Raw genomic sequence first — 22,409 nt, forward strand, 5'->3', positions numbered from 1 at the left:
AAATTACTTGTTAGCGGTCATTGTTAATTTTGTATCCAACTAATTTAAATACATTATATTTTTTCCTTGTAAATTAATTAATTTAATTAATACCGCGGCTTTATTCGCAGACAAATGTTTTTATAATCAACGAAAATTAATATTATGCAAATTATTTACAAAGAAAATTAATAATAAAATATATTCATCTCGACCAAAGATGATGATGATAATATTATAAACTCGGCGAATCATAATAATATGATTAACATTAAATTATTATGCTCATCTTAAACGCGGTAGTTAAAAAAAACACACAACAACATTCCTGTAAAACTATATATAAGTGGCTTTTTTTTTCTTTACCTACAATAATAATATAATTAACATTCGAAAAATAATAAGTTTAACTATGTATATTGTTTTTGGAAACTTATTTTGGGAAACAAATTTTAAAATGACGACTAAAAAAACTATTATGTTGTGGTCAGAGCTTTTTTTCATGTTTTCGTACAACACACCAAATTCACTGACGTATTCACGTCAAAATCCTAATTCACTAGGTAATATTCGTTTGTGTACTATTTAAGACACTTGTCGTCTCTCAAACGGTACATTATTTTTGTCGAATTCAACGTATTAAATTTCGAAAGTACTATTTTACTTAACAAATTGTATAATACCGAATGCATGATTTAAGAACGCAGGGATTTTTTTCCAAAATATGTGTTTTTTTACATTTAAGACTATATCGAAACCAGAACTTACCTAGCAGACATATTTAATCATTTCTTTACAGAAAACTAGCAACGCATTGAAATTTATCCGAAATTTGTTACAAAGTAACAATTTTCTCGGAAGGGAGAAGGATAGGCTAATTTTGGCAGGGCCACTGTCGGCGGTTATTGATGGATAACACTAATTATGTTGACACTTTGTAACTGTTTCAGACCGAGTACAAGTATTGTTACGACTTGGTGTTGCATTACGTGTTGCACTATCTGAACAAAGACCAAAAGGAAAAGAAATGAGATTACGAGGTAGAAGCTCAGTGGTACTGTCAATTCGGTAGAGGTGCAGCCCAACCACTGACTCCCGACCAGCCCACGGTGGGCGGCGTCACGGCGTCCGGTTACAGCGGCCACGCGGACCGCACGCAGAACGCCACCGCGCCCATCGCTTACCCGGGCCGGTACGTGGTCGTCAAGCAATTCACCGTCGACCGGACGCCCGAAGACGCTCCGCCGGCGTCGCTCGACCCGGACGCGCCCGCCCCGGTGCACCGATTGTACAACCCGTTCTACCTGCGGCTCGACCTCAAGACGCACAGCACGCGACTGCTGCACCAATCCATACAACAGACCAGCGTGGACGCCACTCCCGAACGGCAGCGGCCGCTCACGGTAACCGTGCGCAACGAGAAGGTGACCGTCACGCCCGTGCCCACTCCGGTCATCAAGAAGCGGTCGGTGGCGTTCTCTGACATAGTGGACGTGTTGTGCCCGCCGGCCGGTCCTGAAGCGAGCCCGAGCCGTGTCGACGGACGCAACGTGCTCGAGATCCAGTCGCAGACCGGCGAGGTGGTCGGCGAACTGCACATTGAGCGTCCGCCCAACCCGACCGTCTTGAGCAACCGCGAGAAACGACACGAGATGTTTTGCCGCAGACGCCAGACGCCCGTCTACGACGACGACGTCATCATAGACTTGTCGGGCGGACGGGCCAGCGACCCAGAGTGGTGGTCGTCGTCGTCGTCGTCCGATTACCAGAGTTGCGAAGACTTACCCACCGTCATCCTGGGTAGTGAGTTCCACCGGTCTGACCCCGCCACATCAGCCGCCCCCAACTGTTGTCCGTTATGATATTATCCAAATCACACGCGCGCCCGGTGCTTTAGGCAATCGGTCAAAGGCAGGACGGTACAACAAAGTATCATACTAGTTTTGCGTGTCCAAACTTACAATAGTTTAGATCAATACCAGAATTGGGCAATTTTTATTCGAATAGTTTTCAAACCATATTAGTTGAATAAATAATTATTTTTTATTCGAGTGAGTTATAAAATAAAAATATTTAAATGGAAAAAGGTCTTCTAAAAATTTGTTATTGGAAAATTGTCACTTGTACCCTTTTGGATCTCATCACGTCACTTGAATAATTTTTAAAATAAATAAATAATTGTTCAACTAATATTTAAAGTAATGAGAACCTAATATTAAATTAAAAAAACAGAAAGATATGCTACGATACTAATAAAAACATGTTTTACTAAACAAATCTAGAAATTTTAGAAAATGTCTTAAGAAGGTATATTTATTATTATTTTGTATTAATACTACTTATAAGTTATACCATTTAGTAAATCTTGGTATTCTTTAAAACAACTGTTATTTGTTTTTTATATTCGTTCAAATACACATTTATTCGAAATTATTATTTAGAAATTAGTACAAAAAAAAAATTGTAATTAATTTCTAAGTACAATTTGTATTTATAATAATTATTTTAATTTTAATATAATTGAACATTTGTTAAATAATGTACAGATTGAAAAAAGTGTGTAGGTAGTTTACAGTTACACAATTTTACAAGAGAAAAAGTGAAATTTATGTTTTAAATTTATCTTATGCCTGTTGTCTATGTCTAAAGCATCGGGCGTAGATACGATTTGTAAAATGTCTTCGGGTCATAATCAATAGATTATATTATTATATTATCTTGTTAACGTGAACGCCTTTGTTATAAAAATATACGATTGTCGATTAAAAAATTAAATAATATAATATTGTCTCAGAAATCCTAAAACAGGGTACCAAAAGCAAGGTAAAAAAACAAAAACAAACGATCAAAAATATCTATGCCAAAATAGGAAAACAATAAAATTCTCCTTAACCTCCCCCCCCCCACATCACGACCACTACCAATGCCACTGACTTTAATGGAAAAACCATGTATGGAAAATCGGTTTTTTTGTAAATAATATTTATTTATTTGTTTCATAAATATTTACTTTATACGTTTTGATCGATTTGAAAACAAAATAATATTATATTGTTATCACGGTGTTCAATTAAAATATTTGATCGGGGTAATTAAAAAAAAAAAATAATAATAATAATATTTAATGTTAAATTTTGAAAATACAGGGTACGGCGCGGTGTAAGAGTACCATTTTGGAAAAACTCAATTTTAGAAGGTTTTGTGTAAGACAAAAAAAACCAAAATGTATTTTTTTTTATCGTTTATGTAAATAAAATCGAGTAAAGGTTTTACTAAATCTTTCTCGACGATAGTAATTTCGTTGTAGTATTTTCCGTCCGACATTAACAATATCCGTCTTTTTAAAAAATAAAATAAAAATCACCTAAGCACCTAAACAAGGTAAACATCTACTGTGGACGGAATACACTTGCATCGTTTGAGTACACGATTTTGGTTCCTGTTTAATCGTATTAGTTGTAAAATATTGTATTCGATTTTTATACAAATGTTATTTATATATAATTATTATATCCATTTTTTTTTTTTTTTTATTATTGTTATTAAAATGTTACACTATTGTATTTAAATTTTAATTACGATAATAAAATTTGCGATGGACCAGTTAAAATTCTACTCTAGCGTTAAAATATTGTATATTTAAGTAGGTATACTTATAATTAATTAATTTAAATTTGCTATAGATATTATTATCTGTTAAGGTGCCCATGTATTGTTTATTTCTGTTTTAAACGTGCGACAATTAATAAAAACTTACGCATTAAATTTTTAACAATATATATTATATTGTTATTATTATGCATGTGCCTTTAGAGTTGATACATGCTATAACATGTTAAGTTTGTAGACTGAAAAGATAACCGGAGCGTTTATCTGTGAAAAACGCCGCGTTAGACGACGTTCAACATTGTATACTAGTCAGTAAACATTTATACTCGTATTATTCCTATATGTTAATGGTTTTTAATTATGTTAATAATATAATATGTTAACAATATATATATATATAAAATATAAATATATGTAGTTGACAATTACTATTATCAAATTACACTTTGTTTGTTCGATTGAATAAGGGTAATGTACATTGTATAATATTGTAAGTACACATCTTAACTGACAAAAATTAGTAGTATAATTTGTAGACTTTGTTCTATTGAAATGTTTAACTAGGATTCCAAAATTGTTTTCAAATAATAAAACATTGTTGTATTTGAAAAAAATGTATTATATTAGTTATGATGTATAAAAAAAAAAAAATCATGTCACAATATTGGTTTGATCATTTCAAACTGATGTTGATTATTTGTATATCGTCGTGTGGCTTATCAGTTTTTGGATGCGTTTTCGCACTGCAAATTGTTTGGACCACTTCCATTCCTTTAGTAACTCGTCCGAAAACTGTGTGTTTATTGTCCAACCAAGGCTGGAAAAGAGAACACGAATGGTTGTTAGTATATTTTTCAAAAACAAACAATATTATGATTTACAGTTGGTATCAGCGTGATGAAGAACTGGCTGCCGTTTGTACCGGGTCCTGCATTGGCCATGCTCAGGGTGTATGGTCTGTCGTGTTTCAAATGTGGCCGGATTTCGTCTTCGAATTCGCCTCCCCAAATACTCTCTCCGCCCAAGCCAGTGCCTGTAACAATATTGTCACATTAATAAAACATCTTCCACAATGTTTCTTATAGTTTTGATGTGGAGCAGAAAAGATATTGATTTTACAATGATGTATTTTCTGTTCTAATCTAAAATCGTATTTATATATTATTCTTACTTGATAGTTTTTAACTTACCAGTAGGATCTCCAGTTTGTATCATAAATCCTTTAATGACCCTATGAAAAATATTTCCGTTGTAGTAGCCATTCTTGCTGTGTACGCAGAAATTTTCTACGGTTTTTTGACATTCTTTGAACAGCGCCACTTGAATATCTCCGTACACAGTGTGAAGGGTCGCCGTGTCGTACAGCCGTTGGATTGCTATAAATAATATTTAAATGAATAGGGTAAATAATATTGGCTTCATGTCAATCAAGACTTACATGCAGCTTCAGTAGAAGATATAATGTCTTCTTTTGAAGGTCTCTCATTGAATACATCGCGATCAGCATCAATACTTTTTATGTCTTCCGGTTCACGTCTACAAAAAAAGTGTCACATATTCCATAAAATTGTTAGGTTTACATAAATAATGTCGTCTTACTTGGTGAACATATAGAACCTATTCTTTTTGTATGCCGTACAAAACAGTGTAGGATCTGACGACGTCCCTTCTAACGTAGGATTGGTGGCCGCTTCCATTTCCAACGTAACAGCAGCTTTAGCTTTCTTAGCTTTGCCCTAAAGTACCAATAAATACATTAATAAACAGAACAAAAATCTAAATGTATTTTTATTTTTTTAGCGTGACGCAGTTCACACAACTTACGCCACAGTGTACTGACTTGAAACAAGGTGATTTTCAACACTCGCAGGTTCTCTGGCTTGCCGATAATTTTCACCAAAGTATTGTTGAATGTGTTCACCACTTTAACGCCCAACATGGTCGGATAAAAAAGATAATGTCCGCTTTCATCAAAACACAAATTGGCCCTATGCGAAATTTCAGTTTTATCCAATTCTCGTTCGATTGCCATTCTAAAATAAATTAAATTAATTCAGTATAAAAATGTGCAAACATGTAAAAAAATTGTGTAATACCTTCGAATAAATTCAATGTTGGGAATCTGTTGTTTTTTTTGCTGAAGTTCGTTGAACCTGTTTAAAGTCTCGTCGTAAACTCTATGAAGTTTTCCAGTCAAAAAATGAAACACTCGAACCTATTCGTAAAAAATTATAACTAGATGTTGTTTTTTTTTTTATTACAATAATATTGTGTTTTACCTTTCGGTCCGGTGACATGGTCGCAAATTTTAACCCGTCATTGGAAAAACACAAGTTCGACGGATACGTTTTATGCCTTACAAATTCAAATAGATCAGTGTCAAGCTTGGATTCAAACTTTGCACATTTTGGGAATTGGTAATCCGTTTTAGGTCCTGACCAGTACTCGAGTATACCACTTTTGTCGGCCGATACAGCCACACAGAACGTTGGATTAAACTAAAATAGAATTTTCAATATACTTTTTGTTATTATTTTGCATACCAACCGAGTAATCAATAAAAGTATTTTCAATAAAATTACCTTTATAAAGCTGACTGGTTTGGAATGAATCTTTTCTAGTATTTTGAGTGGAACGTTTTCACCTTTGCCGTCATATATAAATATTTTTGGTTCGGTTGAACTGCTACTACACAAACAAAATATATTATCATGATTAGAAGAAAGTTTAAATGGCATAACACATAACAATCAAATATTATATTTGATCACAATAAAGATAGGTATAACTTACACTGCGACAGTGTGAATTGGATCTCCCTTTGCATGTACCCAACACGCACTTAACGGCACATAATCCAATTTGATAATGTTGATCATGTCTGTATAAATAAAAAAAAAATGTTACATTTGAAAAAAAACGAGTTACCCTTAAACGTAAACTATTGTACATACCAAAATTAATTACGTCAAACACTTTTATTGACTGATCGGAAGATATGGTGCACATGAGAGTGCCGTTGTAGTTATCCGTTAAATCTATAATGGGTGTAAGATGGCTACGGAAATGTTTTACAAATTCTATCAGTTCTTCAGACTTTTTCCAAAATTTGACATGACCATCACAACTAGCCGTTATCAAAAAATCAGTTCTACAATAAATTTAAAAAAATATGATTAACAATACAAAAACTTGGGAAAGTTTCTCAAGCACATACTTTGTGAATATTATGTGTGTTATGACATCTCGATGCATATAACTTTTTTCGTATGTATCTGACGAGGGCAAGTTTTTTAAGTATAAATCTTCGTACTTCAAAACTGAAACAAACACAAATATATTATCTGCTGATCAACACAATAATAAGCACCGTTTTTTTTTTTAATTTAAAATTTTTATAAAACCACCCAAAAATGCAGTGCTTACATTTAAAGTATTAGGGTGAACAAAAAAATTGGCATGTATAAAATATTGGATATTTATTATTTATGTATAATTTTGTCAACAACGATTATACTGTCGTCAGACTGTGTTGTATTTTGTCCAGCGCGAATAAATCCATAATTTGACAAAAAAAAATGGCTGGCAGTTTATTTTATCAATATCGATAGGAAAAATGTTGTTCTCAAATATAAAAAGGTATTATGAAGAAATCTGTCGTTCGAGTTGACGATCCCTTTAACATTGTTAAAATGTTGTAAAATATATTTTAAATTATACCTACACGATAATAAATACTAAACATGTTAGTGTTTTTATAAAATTTTTATATGATTACTTTTCTTCTTTTTCTTTTCAACAACTTCTGCAGCTTCAGATAAACTTGGTCCAACGCATTCGTCTTCTGATGAATTATCACTATTTTCATCGTCTTCGTGTTCTCTTTTTTCAGACATTTTTGAAAGTCTAATATAACATATGGAAACAAACAGCCAAGATTAATGTAATTGACTTTTTTTTGCAATTCAGTAATCGTCAAATGTTAACTTGTATTACACAACATATCATTATAAATAAAAATTAATAAAACTAATCTAAAATCAAATTATTATATTAAATTTGAGTTAATAATACCGGTAAGTTACAACAACAGATTACATGAAATTATCACACACACTCGCCAAACGATTGATATGAAGTTAGAAACGGTTGACTTTTGTTTAGAATAAACGAAAATTCGGAAACGAAAAAACCGCTCAATCATTTGTGAGTTGAGAATTAATATTTATTGTGAACACTGAATAACAACTTCAAAATTTCAATTTGTTTTGTAACTATCCTTTTTTTGAAACACGTACATTTTTTATTTTTTAAATCCCTTTACATCGTTATTGGAAATATGGAAACTGTTATTGGAATAAAGTTCAACGATTTTGTGCTGATTGCCACAGACATGACGGCTGCCCATAGTATTATGGTCATGAAAGACGGTAAATCACGAAACTTTTGTCTTTTACTAAATATTAAATAACAAACTAAAATAAAGTACTGATGTTTTTGTATAGACGAAGACAAGACGTACAACATTACCGAAAACGTAGTAATGGGTGTTACGGGCGAATCCGGGGACGTTCCCAGATTTGCCGAATACATTACACAAAATGTTAAACTATATCGCATGCGCAACGGATACGATCTGTCCATACCGGCCATTGCCACATTTACCCGTAAAACAATCGCCGAACATCTCAGAAGTCAAGTATGCATAATTGTTATCGACAATTAGGACAATTACACATTTTTTTGGCACAATGTCTAATTCACAGTATTTTATCATCACACATAGAGCCCGTATCAAGTTAACATTATGCTCGGCGGATTCGATCCAAAAGTGAAGAAATCACACTTATACTTTATCGACTATTTAGGTGCTCAAGTAGACGTGCCTTACAGTGCTCACGGCTACGGTGGTATGATGTCGATCACTGTGATGGATCGTTACTACAAACCAGGTATAATTGTTAAGCCCAAAAATGTAAATTACTGGACTATAGAAATCTATGGTGGCCATTGTACACCAGAGTTTGGCTAAATTTATATAAGATAACAAATAAAAGATAATTTGGTATAAATGCACTTTACCGGACACCCTTTTTTTTCCGCCATATTATAGTGTTTTTACGCTGATTACGAATCTGAAGTCAAAATTAGGTGGACTTGGTCAGTTCAAAAGTTATAGCTAGTTGAAATTTGCATATTTCCCCTATGTAACAGTACGCGCCCTTTGTGGTCTTTTTTTTTTTTTATGCCGGACACGTGACATGGCTTCTAGAGCCGTTTTAAACCGACTTTACATTAAACCTGTGATCTCCTCCTAGACTGTAGCTTGCAAACCTAGGATATTTTTAGTTAGAGGATCGAGGCGACAGCGCCGAGTGAGTGAGTGCCAAAACACTCGGAGACCTACCGTCCTTATCAGTTATCGACGCCTTCAGACAGCGCCGCACGGCTCTGCCGCCGCCGCGTACTGTTACATAGGGGAAATATGCAAATTTCAACTAGCTATAACTTTAAAACTAACCGGGTCCGCCTAATTTTGACTTCAGATTCGTAATCAGCGTAAAAAAACACTATGGCGGGGGGAAAAGGGTGTCCGGTAAAGTGCATTTGTTCCACATATATGAAATAAATAAGAAATAAAATATATCTAAATATGCGTTTTATTTATGTAATTAAATTACCTTAACTTATTCTTTGTGTATTTTAAGCCTTTTTACTTATCTTACACATTTTTATTAATTGTATCTATTATTATCGTAAGTATTTTATTAAAAATTCAAACCAATAGTGAATAATAAATAAGACAACAAATAAAAATAGATTTATAATGTTTCTAATAAAAAGAAAGTAAATAAGAGTATTTATTTCAAACAAATTGTATATAATATGTTTAAAATAAAACAATTTACAATTTTAATAGTTTTATAGCATGTTTACCAATTAATTGATGAATTTGTTTATCATCTTAAAAATAATAAATAATTTTAGTCAAATCAAAGATTAATGGTTAAAAAAAATATATGTTTCTTACGATTTATTTTTTGTTCAGATGCAACATACCAAGAAGCGTACGATCTTTTGAAAAAATGTATTGCCGAAGTTCAAAAGCGATGCATTATTAATATGCCCAATTTTAAAGTCAAATTGTCGTACTCTGGAGGCATTCAAGAATTGCCTTCAATTACCAAAGACAATATCAATCAGGAAACAATCGTTAATGTTAAAGATTAATTATTTTATGTTGAATTTATATTATGAACATTTTTTTTTTCAACATTACCTAACTATAAGGCAAATAAATAAATAACAAATTCATTGTTTTTTGGGAATTTCGTTTATTTTTTTATTATTAATTTTTATTGTATGAAAATGTATGTTCGATTAACACTAACAACCATCAAACCATTTGTATAGTTTAATTTCAAACATTTTTTTTATGGTATAATATTATCTGCCTTTGAAAACTTACCGTGATCCTAAAAGTTTAACATAATGATTGGTTATTTTTTTTTTTATGTTTAAAGTATTTAATAAATCATCTTATTTTACAAAGAGTGCAATGTCTTAACAATCTATGTTTTGACATTTAAGGATTAAAAGTTTTCAAAAAAAGTCATTAATTAGAGGTATTGTTTAACATGCAAAAAATGTCGATACTGTACTTTTTATAAAAAAACGAAAAAATAAATTGTTTATAATTGTTTCTTTTTTTTAGAATTTTGCCGATTTCACCGAAAAATATAAAAACATTATTGAAATAATTACTGTCAGCTAAAAAAGATTTGTACATAAATTAAACAATGGTTTTCTTTTTTTTATTTTCAATTTTACTTACAGTTGACGCGCGTGTGTTAAATAAGTATACAATTTTAATATTACCTACTTATTAAGATTTATGTTTTTAAGCTTTTTTGTATAGTTAAAAAAAATCGAATGCGTTTTGTCACACTTATACTGGCGGTTTTTTCCTAAACAAAAAACACTACCTATAGAACCTATTACTTTTTTTTTTTTTTTTATAAATATGTTTGATATTATTAAAAATGGTATAGTATATTATTATTATTATAGCTAACAGCTCTTCCGTTCTCTAAATGTTTTCATGACATGAATTTAAGTATATCAAAATATTTCCAAAAAATTAAAATATTTACTAACAACAAATGCAATTCAGCTATAAAAAAATGTAATAACAAACAAAAATAGGAATATAGTCTTCTTAAAAATTAGTGATTTTCTAGACATTGTCGACAGTTAATTAACAAACGTATGAAACTTAAAAACTGATTAATAAATATTAATAATACCTACTTAAAATAAAACCCGAGGTTAATTAGACCATGAACGGGTACTTGAAAAAATTATTGCCGATCGAAGCAGTTTTACAATTTTCCACTTCTCATTAACATATTTTGACTAACGTTAAATTTAAGAAAATGTTCATACTTAAATGTTGTTTTTAATATATATTATTGTAATCAATCACTGATCCATTGTAAATAATTTTAGAGATATGCCTGTCGAGTGTATGTCGGATGATGGTTAATTAAAAAATATTATTTAACACCAATATACAGATTATATAAGGAATTTGTGCAACATCCGCGCATTAGAGGTGTTATACATATTGCACAATGATGCATGCGATTTTATTTAAAACACGTTTGACTGATTTTTATCGAATAAAAATTAATGTTAATGTCTACATTAAGCGCAACTGTTTTTAATTAACCCGCAAAATGTTTTCAGTAATTCAAGCGTGTACAAGTCAATGGCTTGTTTTCATATACTATTATTGTTTTCCTTGTAATTTCAATTCTAGTTCTCTTAGCTTAAGCCGCATTTGACAGGTGTTTTTCAATAACGTCTACCTTCTTCTAACAACAATAGTGGATTAGGTACATAGCATATCTGTTTGGATTTCCTGACGTAGCCAAGAGAATCTCGTAGGCGTATCATTAATAGTATTATTATTATAACATTTACAAACGTATGTTTTTGGCCCCCGCAAAATACAAGCCAAGTGTACAAGTAAAAAAAAAAAATCATAGGAAGAAAAAACAACAAGTTTGTCTGTGATGTTTGTTGTAGGTATTAATTATTTGCCAACGTCACTAAACACACAAACAGCTTTATACAATAATACATGTAACATAAACTAAAAGTTGATAAACAAAAAAGTAAAATTATTTTTCGTTTACAAAAATGTATTCGAATTTAAAAATATACACTCATAAAATAAGTATAAACTATAAATTAAACTATAGTTAGGTATTGGAATTTATTTTAGGCCATGCAACAATTATAGAACTTTTTCAAAGAGTTACATATTATATAAGACTTTTTAACAGTAAACTAAGCTGAACTTTTTAAAAACTGTTTAATAGAACTTTGATTTATCTTTTAAAAGTTAAAACACACATTTTATAATGAGTTTAAAACGTTTATATTAATTATAAAAATGTTTATCTTGTAAAATAAACATTATAAGTAAACAACTTTTAGAATAGTTACCTGGTTTACTTCGGGCTTTAATTTAATTTATATTGGTTTTTTTTAAATTTTTTTTATTTAGGGTTCATTTATTGTTTTACAATATGATGTACCTTATTTTTATTTGTTGGGTCTAAACCCACGATAACTTTTTAATTATTAGCTGACCTATTTAAATATACCATTACAGTGTGAAATATAGTCTCTTTACTTCAATAAAAAAATTACACCGTTTTCTAAAAAAAATATCCTATTCTTTTTTAACAAAAATTAGTGAAATGGGGTTTTCTAAAAATGTGTTAAAAAAAAAATACTCGTTTAATGATTATTAAAGTCTGAAGTTATATTATGAATGGATAGTATAAATTATAATGAATGAGAAGTAAACATTACTGAAATCTGAAATTCAAAAATATTTTATAACTACATATTTTGTTTTTCTGTAAATTTACAATTTCCGAGAATTATAATAATAATAAATTATAAATAGATCTACAAAAAAAATACTGCGATCGTCCAAACAGTAAACACAATAATTTATGTTTTATCAGCTGTAGATAAATTAGTGTTGGGTTTGATTTTTTATATAATTAATATTATAATGCGATTAACATTAATACGATTTTTTTCTTAATAAATTATTCAGTTAATATTTATTATTGTAAATATATAATGTTCCATGTATTCACACATCATATTATAATGATTTCTAAGAAATTTGATAACATGTTAAAGGCTTATCAATTATCAGCATTCGGTATAAGCATGTATGTTCAAGTTAAGACTTAAATGGTACCTACTTTTACTTTATGGGAAAAAAATGTAATGATATTACTATTTTGTAAAATCAATACTACAATCCCTTTACACGAACATTCTACACAACTCCCCAAGCAAAAACTTAATACACAATAATTTAATTTAAAATGCGTTCAATTAAAAAAATAAAAATAGTTACTAAATAAAGCATAATTTTAGAGTGCTAAAACACGTTATAAATGTTACTACTGAAAACCTCAAAAAGGACTTATATAAAGTAATTTAGTGTGATTAAAATAGTAAAATTATCTACCTGTGTACACAAATGATAAAGAACTATTGACAGGACAACGGACAAGAGTCTATATTTAACAGAAATTTGGAGCAGACAAGATTTAATAAACATTTTATTGTGTTATTTATTGAATAACAATACCTAAAGTTTGAAATTTTGGTTCTGGAAATATTCATTATGATATTGAGGGGAATAGGTAATTGAACGCAAACTCATGAGTCATAACACTCAAGTTTAAGTAGGTATTATATTTCAATAACGGATAATACAGTTTAAATACATTTATCATTTTTGATCGGCCTTTAACTAAGTTGGCCAATACAATTTAAGTACTCTCATTGGCGTAGCTTGGTATAATTATCTGTGGGGGCTACATAGGACTAGAAAAATGTTTTCTAAAAACTCTTTATGTTTATCGTGAAATAAAGGGAAAGAGAACATTTTCTAAAAAATATATATATATATATTTATATGTATGACTCCTTCTTAACCTGACATTTTATTTTACAATACATAAAACAATTAAAACTAAATTATAAAATTAAACTTAGACGTCTGTCTTTTTCTGCAAAAATATTGAGTACATTTTCTGATTCTATTGCATGTGAAAAATCTCTTTCAATATGAAGTATTGACAAGTTTGTGAACCTATCATTTGTCATGGTATTTCAATTACAATTCTTTATTCGCCTCATAACAGAAAATGAGCGTTCACATGAGGCAGATGATATTGGTATAGTCAGTGCAGTTTGCAAAAGTTTATACAAATTTGGAAAAATATTGTTGTCTACAATGGGTATGATGTCATAAATTTCAAAGGATTCTTTATTCATCATATTTTTTATGACCATCATTTTAGCCTTCAAATTTTCTGGACTTATGTTTAATATTTTCTAGAAAATTCAAATAAATTAAAAAAATATACATTATAATTTGTTTTAATATTAATTAAATCTATTTATTAATCTTAATATAGTTTTTAAATTCATAGATACCTCATACTTATTAATAAACTCAATACTTTCTTCATATTTTAATTGTGTATAATTGACCACTCCTACACCGATTTTTAGACTTTCTACTGAAAACCTATTTTTCATGCCATTTATTACAGTCCATTATTTTAAAATAAGCATTTATTTTCCAGCATTCGAAATTTGCTTCTTCGTTAGACATATTTATCATTAATAATGATAGAAGAACATTTATCCCCAGTTTTAGAACTGACATATTAGTTACTTAAATGAATTGGCTCTTTCTTTTTATGCTTTGAACCTATAAGTATCAATATTTGAATTTAAAAAGATAAATAATAAATTAATTTATAAAAGTTTTTAAAATATACTTTTGGAGATGTCCAAAGAAATTTCCAAATTGTTGGCAAATTATTTTATATCTTTCCAAATTATTTTTAATTTATCAGTACAACGATCAAATTCTGGTTTTGTCATAATATTATCATCGGACAACGCGACAATGCGCGACCTCGACCTGACTACCGCACAGGGTAAATGCAAAAGTTTAATACAAAGTCATTAACGGGCATAGGCGCAAATACGGTGGGAGGGGGCTTAGCCCCCCCCCAAAAAAAATTAGGTTATGCATACAATTTTGAAATACAAAAATATATTTACTTATATATATATTTTTAAAAAATGTCCAGCCCCCCCCCCTAAGTTAAAAATTGAAATTGCGCCTATGTTAACGGGTCTTTGATCTATAAATAAAAATGTTTATTGTTATGATAAAAATAAATAGGTATAAGTATGAAGTACAATCAACAGCAGTTACACTGCTAATATTTGAAGCCTTGATGAATTTCAGAGAAAATCATAAAAATATTTATAACTGAAATTTTGGATAAAATGTTTTAAATGAAAGTAAACACCGTGAGAGGGCTACAAAAGTTTTTGGGGGGGCTGTAGCCCCATAGCAAACTACGCACATGAGAGTACTCTTACAAATAAAAAAACAATTTTTTTTTTATTTTGTTACATTTGTAGACTATGTAACATAAATGTATATTATCTAAATCAATAAAACTAGGTGAATTATTAATAAACATTTTTTTTAAGAATTTTAAACAAAATTACACACAAATGTTTTCACCTGTTTTTTTTTATTGTTTGTCATTTTTTCACTAAGATATTGAAAAAAGTATCACTCATATTTTTAAAAATTCATATTTCGTAAGTCGTAAACGGTATGTGTTAAGAAAATTAAAATTAGGGAACACTTTAAAGGGTTACTAACTTTAAAAAAAAAATGCTTTACATTTATTTGTAGAATATTTAGTTCTAAAATTGTGTGGCATATTGTTTAAATATAATTTGACACAGTGAAAATTCAAGACAATAATATCATTGGCCAAAAAAGGTGGGAACTTTATTTTGCTTTTAAGATAGAGAAGAAGTTTTTGATAGAGACTTGATTTCATTATCTTTAAAATTTAACTGAAGGTAAGTGATCTTATTAGCATATACATTTTTTTTTTTAATTGACGCTATTTTATTTAGTAAAAACAAAAAAAAAATAATACATTGTGATTTTTATTGATATTTTATACTTTTTTTCATGTATTCAACTTCTTTCCTTTTCTAAAAATGTAACGACTTGAAAACAATTTTATTGACGACTAAATACAAATATTTTTTTTAAGTTATCGTTTTACAATAATGAATGTTTATAAGATAAGTTTCATAGCTTTTGCCAAAATTTGACAAATTGGACGTTTTTTGTTGATCGACGACGGTTCCAATTATTGGAGCTTTGAGCGTTGAACGCGGCGTACCGCGTACAATAATTTTGTATTATAAAGACATTTTATGCGGCAAAACACCGGCAAACACGGATAAATGCGTTACCGGTGTTGCGTACCCGACGATTCGCGTCCGCACATTTGTCCGCACTGGCGACCGTCCGACCAATGGGACGGCCGCAAAGTGACGTACTGGTTTAAAATAACCGATGACTCATCGTGCGACGGCGGTCCGTGTGCGGTCTGCCTTCGCACGTTCATTCATTCGCGTACCGTCTGTCGTCTCGTTATTTTCTGTGTTTCCCGTAACGTTGTCCGCGCCGTCTCGCACAAGACGTTTTTTGACGTAACCTTATCAGTATAATATTATAATAAGATTTGTGATAGTGTTATATTATTATTATTTTTTTTTTTTTTGTTACCGTACGGGTACGGCGTGTCAGATTGTATCGTTTCGCGACTTGTGTGCCGTGCGGTTTTTTTTTTTTTTACAAATTTAATTAAGTGCGTCGGAAATGGTGAATAACTCGTCCAACAGCATGATGCTGGACGAAGCGTTCTACGACGACCAAACGGTGAGGCCGAAAATGAACGGATCGAGCGAGGTGAACCTGTTGAAAAGGCCAATGACTTTGGACTTAAACGCTTGCAATTCGGAGAACTCTGCGAAAAAATCCAAATTCCCCGGACCGTTCCTGACGTCCCCGGACTTGCGTATGCTCAAGCTCAGCTCTCCAGAGCTGGAAAAATTCTACCTGTCCCAACAGTCTATCCTGCCCCTCATAAACACCCCCACGCCGTCGTTGTTCCCAAAGTCGGTAACCGAAGAACAAGAGATGTACGCACAGCCGTTTGTCGAGGCGCTTCACAGCCTGCGCAACCACGACTCCAACAGCGCCATCCAAGTGGACATACCGATGACCAGCAGCGGCAGCAATTCGTCGGAATACCAGTCTGAACCGCAGTACTCGGTGCTGATGCCGCCCAACGACTTCTCCAACATCATACCTCAGCACGTCATCAAAGAGGAACCCCAGACCGTACCCAGTGTGGCATCGTCATCGCCGCCAATGTCGCCCATCAACATGGAGTCCCAAGAGAAAATCAAACTGGAGCGCAAGCGACAAAGGAATCGGGTTGCTGCATCTAAGTGCCGTCGGAGAAAACTGGAACGCATTGCTAAACTAGAAGACAAAGTGAAAATTTTAAAAACCGAAAACAGCGAACTTACCACGGTATTGAACAGGCTCCTAGAACAGATTTGTCAATTAAAACAGACTGTTGTCGAACACATGCACAATGGCTGTGAGTTTGCCGTCAATTGCCTATGACCCGTAAGTTTGATTTTCACAGAATAGTTGTTTAAATTTTTTTTTTTTTGAGAATAAATATATTTTACCTAAAACTAATTTAAAAATGTTTAGTCTTCACTTCAGTCTTCAATTTTCTACCTAGTCAAGTGCTATAATGCCAATACCATATAATTATATTAATTGAGGTGTTTCTAATTGTTAAACGTTGACCTCAGTAAAATGATGTACTAACGAGTAACTTATAATGTAGTCTAATAAAAAGAAATGCTTTTTTTTTTAATATTATTTAACAAAAATGTATTATTTGTCAAACAAAATATCTAATAATGTTGTTTTATTTTTTTTTTTGCAGTTACAAAACAATTCTATTGGCATTACCATTAAATACATCCTAAATTTGGATGACACTTCCTGCCTGTCTGTGAGTTTTCCATACTTTTCTAGTAAAAAAAAAAAAGTGTAACTGTTGAATTGCTTCAAAAATTGCTCAATTCTTTGTAGCCTATTTCAAATATGTATTTAATTTTTTATATATATATATATATATATATATATATATATATATATATATATATATATGTATAACTAAAGTGTATTATTATTGTATAAGCCTATGGCCTACATGTTAAATTATAATAAATATTTATAAAAAAAAAATCAAATTTTTATATAATGCCAAACGTGTGTGATTATTGGATTATCGGTTATTGTTTGCAAATAAATTATCACATTTAATATGGACTATACCAAGCTTTCATACGTCAGACTTTTTTTATTTACCGAATTGTTTAAAAATACTTATTTTTTTAAACTCATTAATGATTGCACGTTACCTAAAATGTCGTTCAACGTGTATAATGCTCAATTTATACCCGGTCGATAGATGTAAATGGGATTAATTGTTTCTTTTTTATTATTGTTAAACGCAGTTGAACATGCATATTTAATATTTACGGAACTCCTAATTTTAAGTCATTTTTTGTATGAAACACCTTGTACCAGTGTTGCCTCTTTGTGTAATGAGGGTTCCACGTTTTCACCATATTTTATAAGTGATATCATATTGTACTTTTATACATAAAAAAACAACGCAATAAAACTTGACTAGCAATACACATTTATATACTTTTAAGCTTTTTACCAGACAATAAAAAAATAGGCCAAAGTAAATTTAGTCATATAATTTTTTGTAATGCCATTTTAATTATAATTGTATATTGAAACGAGAGCCGATATTGAGGCGTTTGTCTTGTTCTCGTATTTATATTTATATTATGTGTTTTATCCCTCCGTATTTAAAATGCAGACGACTCGAAGTGTATCGCAGTTATGTTCCTAGGTGCTCTACTTTTGTAACGAAGTGAATGAATAAATATTTATAAAATATGTTAATTAAACGTTCATATAATTATTGTAAACGAAGCGGGGAGAAAAATAGCAATCGTAATATTATGTTTGAATTCTGATATATATTTATGTATTAAAATACAATTTTTTTTTTTTTTTATTCTAAGACACAATAATATAAAATGTAATGTAATTATTATTGTAAGAGAAAATTTTATTTATCGTGTGCAAAATGATTATTGTGATTTAAAAATTATTATTATTATTTATTTTTTTTTTTTTTTAGTTATGTTAAGGCTTTTGTGTGATTTTTTTTCTCGACCGTAAGTGATGTTTTATTTATGAAAAAATTTATTAAACGATTATTTTATAGAAAACCTAAAAAGAAACGAGTACGTAATTTTTTTTTTTTTGGGGGGGGGTTTATTACCTTCTCTCCTCCCAACCTGGAAAAAACCCGTAATTTTTTTGTCGGGTTATGTAAATGTTTGTTGTTATTGTCATATTATAAAAAATTAGAGGTGGGGGAAAAAGACAACGGCACACTCTCTCCGTGTGTGTGTGTGTGTGTGTGTGTGTGTGTGTTGATGACGTCAAGGTGAACCGGTTATGTGTGTTTTGTCTTGCGTGCTTGGAATATATAGGTGTGAGCTATATCGGATGTGCTCGAGTGTTGTGCGGTTTTTTTTTTTTTTTTTTTGCGGAGACCGGTCTAACTAACATAATTATATTTCGTGAAAAACGGATCTTTACAAAACATTATTATTATTATTGTTGTTAATTTTTTTATTTTTTTACACTAGGCGATGACGATCACAAACTATAGTAGGGAGGACGACTGCTGTGTAAAGTATAATAATATAGTCGCATTAACCTAACCTCCTCCTCCTCCTCCTCCTCCTCCTCCTAAACAACGGTCTAAAACGACCTTGACGGATTTCGTTTGGCAAACCGTCAACAACACACGCTCGTCGGGATTGGGGTACCTACAACAAAACACTCCATGGTGGCAACTGTATAATGTTTTGCGCGTTAATGTGTATAATATTATGCATTAGCTAGCGTCGTGCACCAACCTATCTGTGTTGTGCTTGTTCGTTTTTGTCGTGGCTGCAAAAAAAAAAAAAATGAAACGGTAAAAATATAATCTAATAGATTTCTCGTTTATGAGTACAAGTTTTACTGGTAGGAGACCGAGTGGGAGATTCTCTATTTGGATTGTGTCGGCCAACGCCACGAGATGGATAGGTAGGACTAGACTGAACAACGCAAGTGACGCAACAGCTGTTTAAAATATGAAAAATTGTTTTTCCAAAAATATTTTGGAATTAACTATACTCGTATAATGTTCACATAGCTTATCCAGTATTGGTTTGTGCTGAATTTCAAGTAGTTATTACCCAAAATATTCCGTTCACAGTTCTTTTTTTAGTGATTTTTCGAAAACTGAAATGATTTTTGTTTTATAAAATATCATTTTTTAAACGACGAAAAAAATACACACGAAAAACAAAAAACTTCACTTGTATTCTCTTTTATTATATTCAAGTTAAAACATTTGAAGATGTAATTTTTTTTTTTTTTGAAAAATACAATTTTTTCAATTTAGTGTTACGGCCATTTAGAACTCTTTTTTTACTATCTATCGCAAAGTAAAATACAAAATAGATGATCAGGACACGCTATAACTTTTTCTTCACTTGCGTGGGAATATATTAGGTATTTAATTTTCAGTAGAAACATGAACGATTTTTGGAAATAGGTAGTTGTCGCAAAATCACCGAGTGGGTTTATAGACCGATTAATGTTAACTACTTTTTTATAATTTTTATGTTGGAGTTTAGATTATTTGGTGCAATTTTTAGATTGATAAGATACACAAATCTAGATAAATCTGACACAGCACAGTGATTCTCGAGTTTCTACATACTACAGGAATCGGTTAATTATGATTTCAATGGGAATTAAGGGACAAGTAGTTTTTCGCAGGGGACTCAATAAAATATTAAATTTGTTAATGATTTAGTACTTACTACCAAACAATTTCAAGTACACAATTTTTTTTCTCGGTATTTTCATAGTGGAAAATTCAATAGCTACTATTAATGGATAACTATTATTATTAAAAAATAAAGCTTTTATTAAACGTGTAACATTATAACTGTTGACTGTAGTTTTTTCCTAACAACCGATTCTATGGAGTTCCAGTCTTCTAGGCGTGGACAATCGGAAGCAATATAGAAACTTCCTGGGAGTTATTTGTCAATAGTATACACGGGATTTTTATGAGTCGCGAGGGATATTACTTATTATAAGATATAATTATTTAAAATATTCCTCTCGGGTCTCGGTTGTTAAGAAAATAATACAACAAAATAGATTTTTATCGAAAACCCACTCATTTCCCATAAGCGTTCGTGTCGTTTTTCTACCCCCTCCATTTTCGATTCCTCGCCTTACCTGCTTAATAGGCTTCGCGACGTTTACCAATCACGTTTGTATACATATAATAGTGTCTATACTGCACCCTAAAAATCGAGGGGAAAAAGTAGTGTTTCCCTTTTGTGTGCGACGAACGAGGGTTACAAAATGTGTATATATTGTGCATATGCAATGTACACAGTAACCATACAGGCCGGGCTTTCTATTGCCGTCTGTATATACTCTATACACACAACTCCATGCCTGACCCCGTTATTTTTGTGGGGTGAGGGTCAGCCAGTACGGGGACAACGACTAAAGTCTTTCAAGGTCAAATAAACACACACACATCACCCATTGGAAATATTATAGATTTTGGTTTGAAACTGCTAAAATGTACATAAAGTTCTAGAGTGGATAAATAATCAGAACAAATGCGGCCCGGAGTGAGAAAAGACCTAGGTGTTACTGTCAGTAGAATTTGACTATGGGGTCGTGCTTCATAGCTCCATAGTTTTGAAATTAGCGCCCACCAAAATTGTGTGTTTCATGCCACAGTAGTGAGGATACGGGATTTTCAAATATTTCCATTTCTGAAGCAACCCCTCTTGTCTTAGTGAAATGGAGCCCTGCGACTAAGCAAAAACAAAGTAGTATACATCCAATGTGTTCTATTGGGTGGTTTCATTAGTTTTTTGTGCAACATGTCATTTAAAAATCGAAAAAAAATTACAGGTAAAAATATATCATGGTTCTAATAATTTTAATTGATTAGTGTCTACTTGAATTTTTCAGTGTATTTATATTATACAATATTCATTGAGATCAAAGTTGTCATCAAATAGTTAGTTACCTTAAGCCGTATCATCACAAATTACAATATAAGAGTAGGCCCACGAAATATTTAAAGGCCAAATTAGGACGTGTCAGTTTTTTATTGCATAAATCACGAATTCATTGCCTAAAAACTAAGGTATGGTTATGTATAACTTATTATTATTTATATTTATAAGTATGTGCTATATTTGAACTAAAACTGTCGACAACCTTTAATTTTGAGGGTTTAGTACCATTAAATATTTTACTAAAATGTTTATGTACCTATAGTATTATACAGACTACAGTTAAATAACATATTTGTTTTGAACGAATTCGTTTAAGTACGTTTTAGAATTACTTTAGCTCCCTCTTTTTTAATTTTTTTTTATAAATTAGAAGTCAACGTTTGAAGAAAAATATTATTTCTAAGTATGTAAATATATACATTTAATATCTAATGGCTAATTGTTATACCTACCTGATTATTAATAATATTCAATGTATTTAAAATAATGAATTGTTTTTTAATTGCTGCAAACAAGAAAAAAAGGTAAGTGTAGTTCTAAATTTTAGACCTTCTGTGTTTTCCATTAAGACAACTAATCTTTCCCTCGAG

The 22,409-nt window shown here is 31.0% G+C and overlaps 4 protein-coding genes across 7 annotated transcripts in view; 3 read left to right on the forward strand and 1 right to left on the reverse strand.

Annotated features, from left to right (window-relative positions):
* The window catches only part of LOC126840930 (receptor-type tyrosine-protein phosphatase kappa), a 79,855-nt gene extending 76,367 nt beyond the window's left edge, over positions 1-3,488 (forward strand). For all 4 annotated transcript variants that reach the window (XM_050576954.1, XM_050576955.1, XM_050576956.1 and 1 more), the window contains one exon: positions 930-3,488. In XM_050576954.1, the coding sequence (XP_050432911.1) occupies positions 930-1,010 (81 nt within the window). In that variant the 3' untranslated portion in view covers positions 1,011-3,488. The remainder of the gene's footprint in view (positions 1-929) is intronic.
* A 686-nt stretch (positions 3,489-4,174) lies between these two features.
* On the reverse strand, positions 4,175-7,680 carry LOC126840460 (peptidylprolyl isomerase domain and WD repeat-containing protein 1). The gene is made up of 13 exons (XM_050576211.1): positions 7,367-7,680; positions 6,806-6,908; positions 6,543-6,739; positions 6,382-6,469; positions 6,171-6,276; positions 5,868-6,086; positions 5,685-5,803; positions 5,429-5,621; positions 5,188-5,324; positions 5,027-5,124; positions 4,779-4,964; positions 4,470-4,621; positions 4,175-4,405 (listed from the first exon to the last, which is right to left on the reverse strand). Exons 1-13 carry the CDS (start codon positions 7,482-7,484, stop codon positions 4,262-4,264), a joined length of 1,860 nt encoding a protein of 619 aa, XP_050432168.1. The 5' UTR covers positions 7,485-7,680; the 3' UTR covers positions 4,175-4,261.
* A 106-nt stretch (positions 7,681-7,786) lies between these two features.
* On the forward strand, positions 7,787-9,917 carry LOC126840461 (proteasome subunit beta type-2). Its single transcript, XM_050576213.1, has 4 exons — positions 7,787-8,018; positions 8,094-8,287; positions 8,375-8,540; positions 9,638-9,917. Exons 1-4 carry the CDS (start codon positions 7,928-7,930, stop codon positions 9,817-9,819), a joined length of 633 nt encoding a protein of 210 aa, XP_050432170.1. The 5' UTR covers positions 7,787-7,927; the 3' UTR covers positions 9,820-9,917.
* Positions 9,918-16,151: 6,234 nt separating this feature from the next.
* LOC126840342 (transcription factor Jun) lies at positions 16,152-18,855 on the forward strand. The gene is made up of 2 exons (XM_050576009.1): positions 16,152-17,227; positions 17,559-18,855. Exon 1 carries the CDS (start codon positions 16,409-16,411, stop codon positions 17,222-17,224), a length of 816 nt encoding a protein of 271 aa, XP_050431966.1. The 5' UTR covers positions 16,152-16,408; the 3' UTR covers positions 17,225-17,227; positions 17,559-18,855.
* The last annotated feature ends 3,554 nt before the right edge of the window (positions 18,856-22,409 follow it).

The sequence above is a fragment of the Adelges cooleyi genome, unplaced genomic scaffold (assembly GCF_023614345.1).
Source record: "Adelges cooleyi isolate 19-005CV unplaced genomic scaffold, UGA_ACOO_1.1 ACOO_flye_CR_arks_rails_tigmint_CR_PRNA_376, whole genome shotgun sequence".
Lineage (NCBI taxonomy): Eukaryota > Metazoa > Arthropoda > Insecta > Hemiptera > Adelgidae > Adelges > Adelges cooleyi.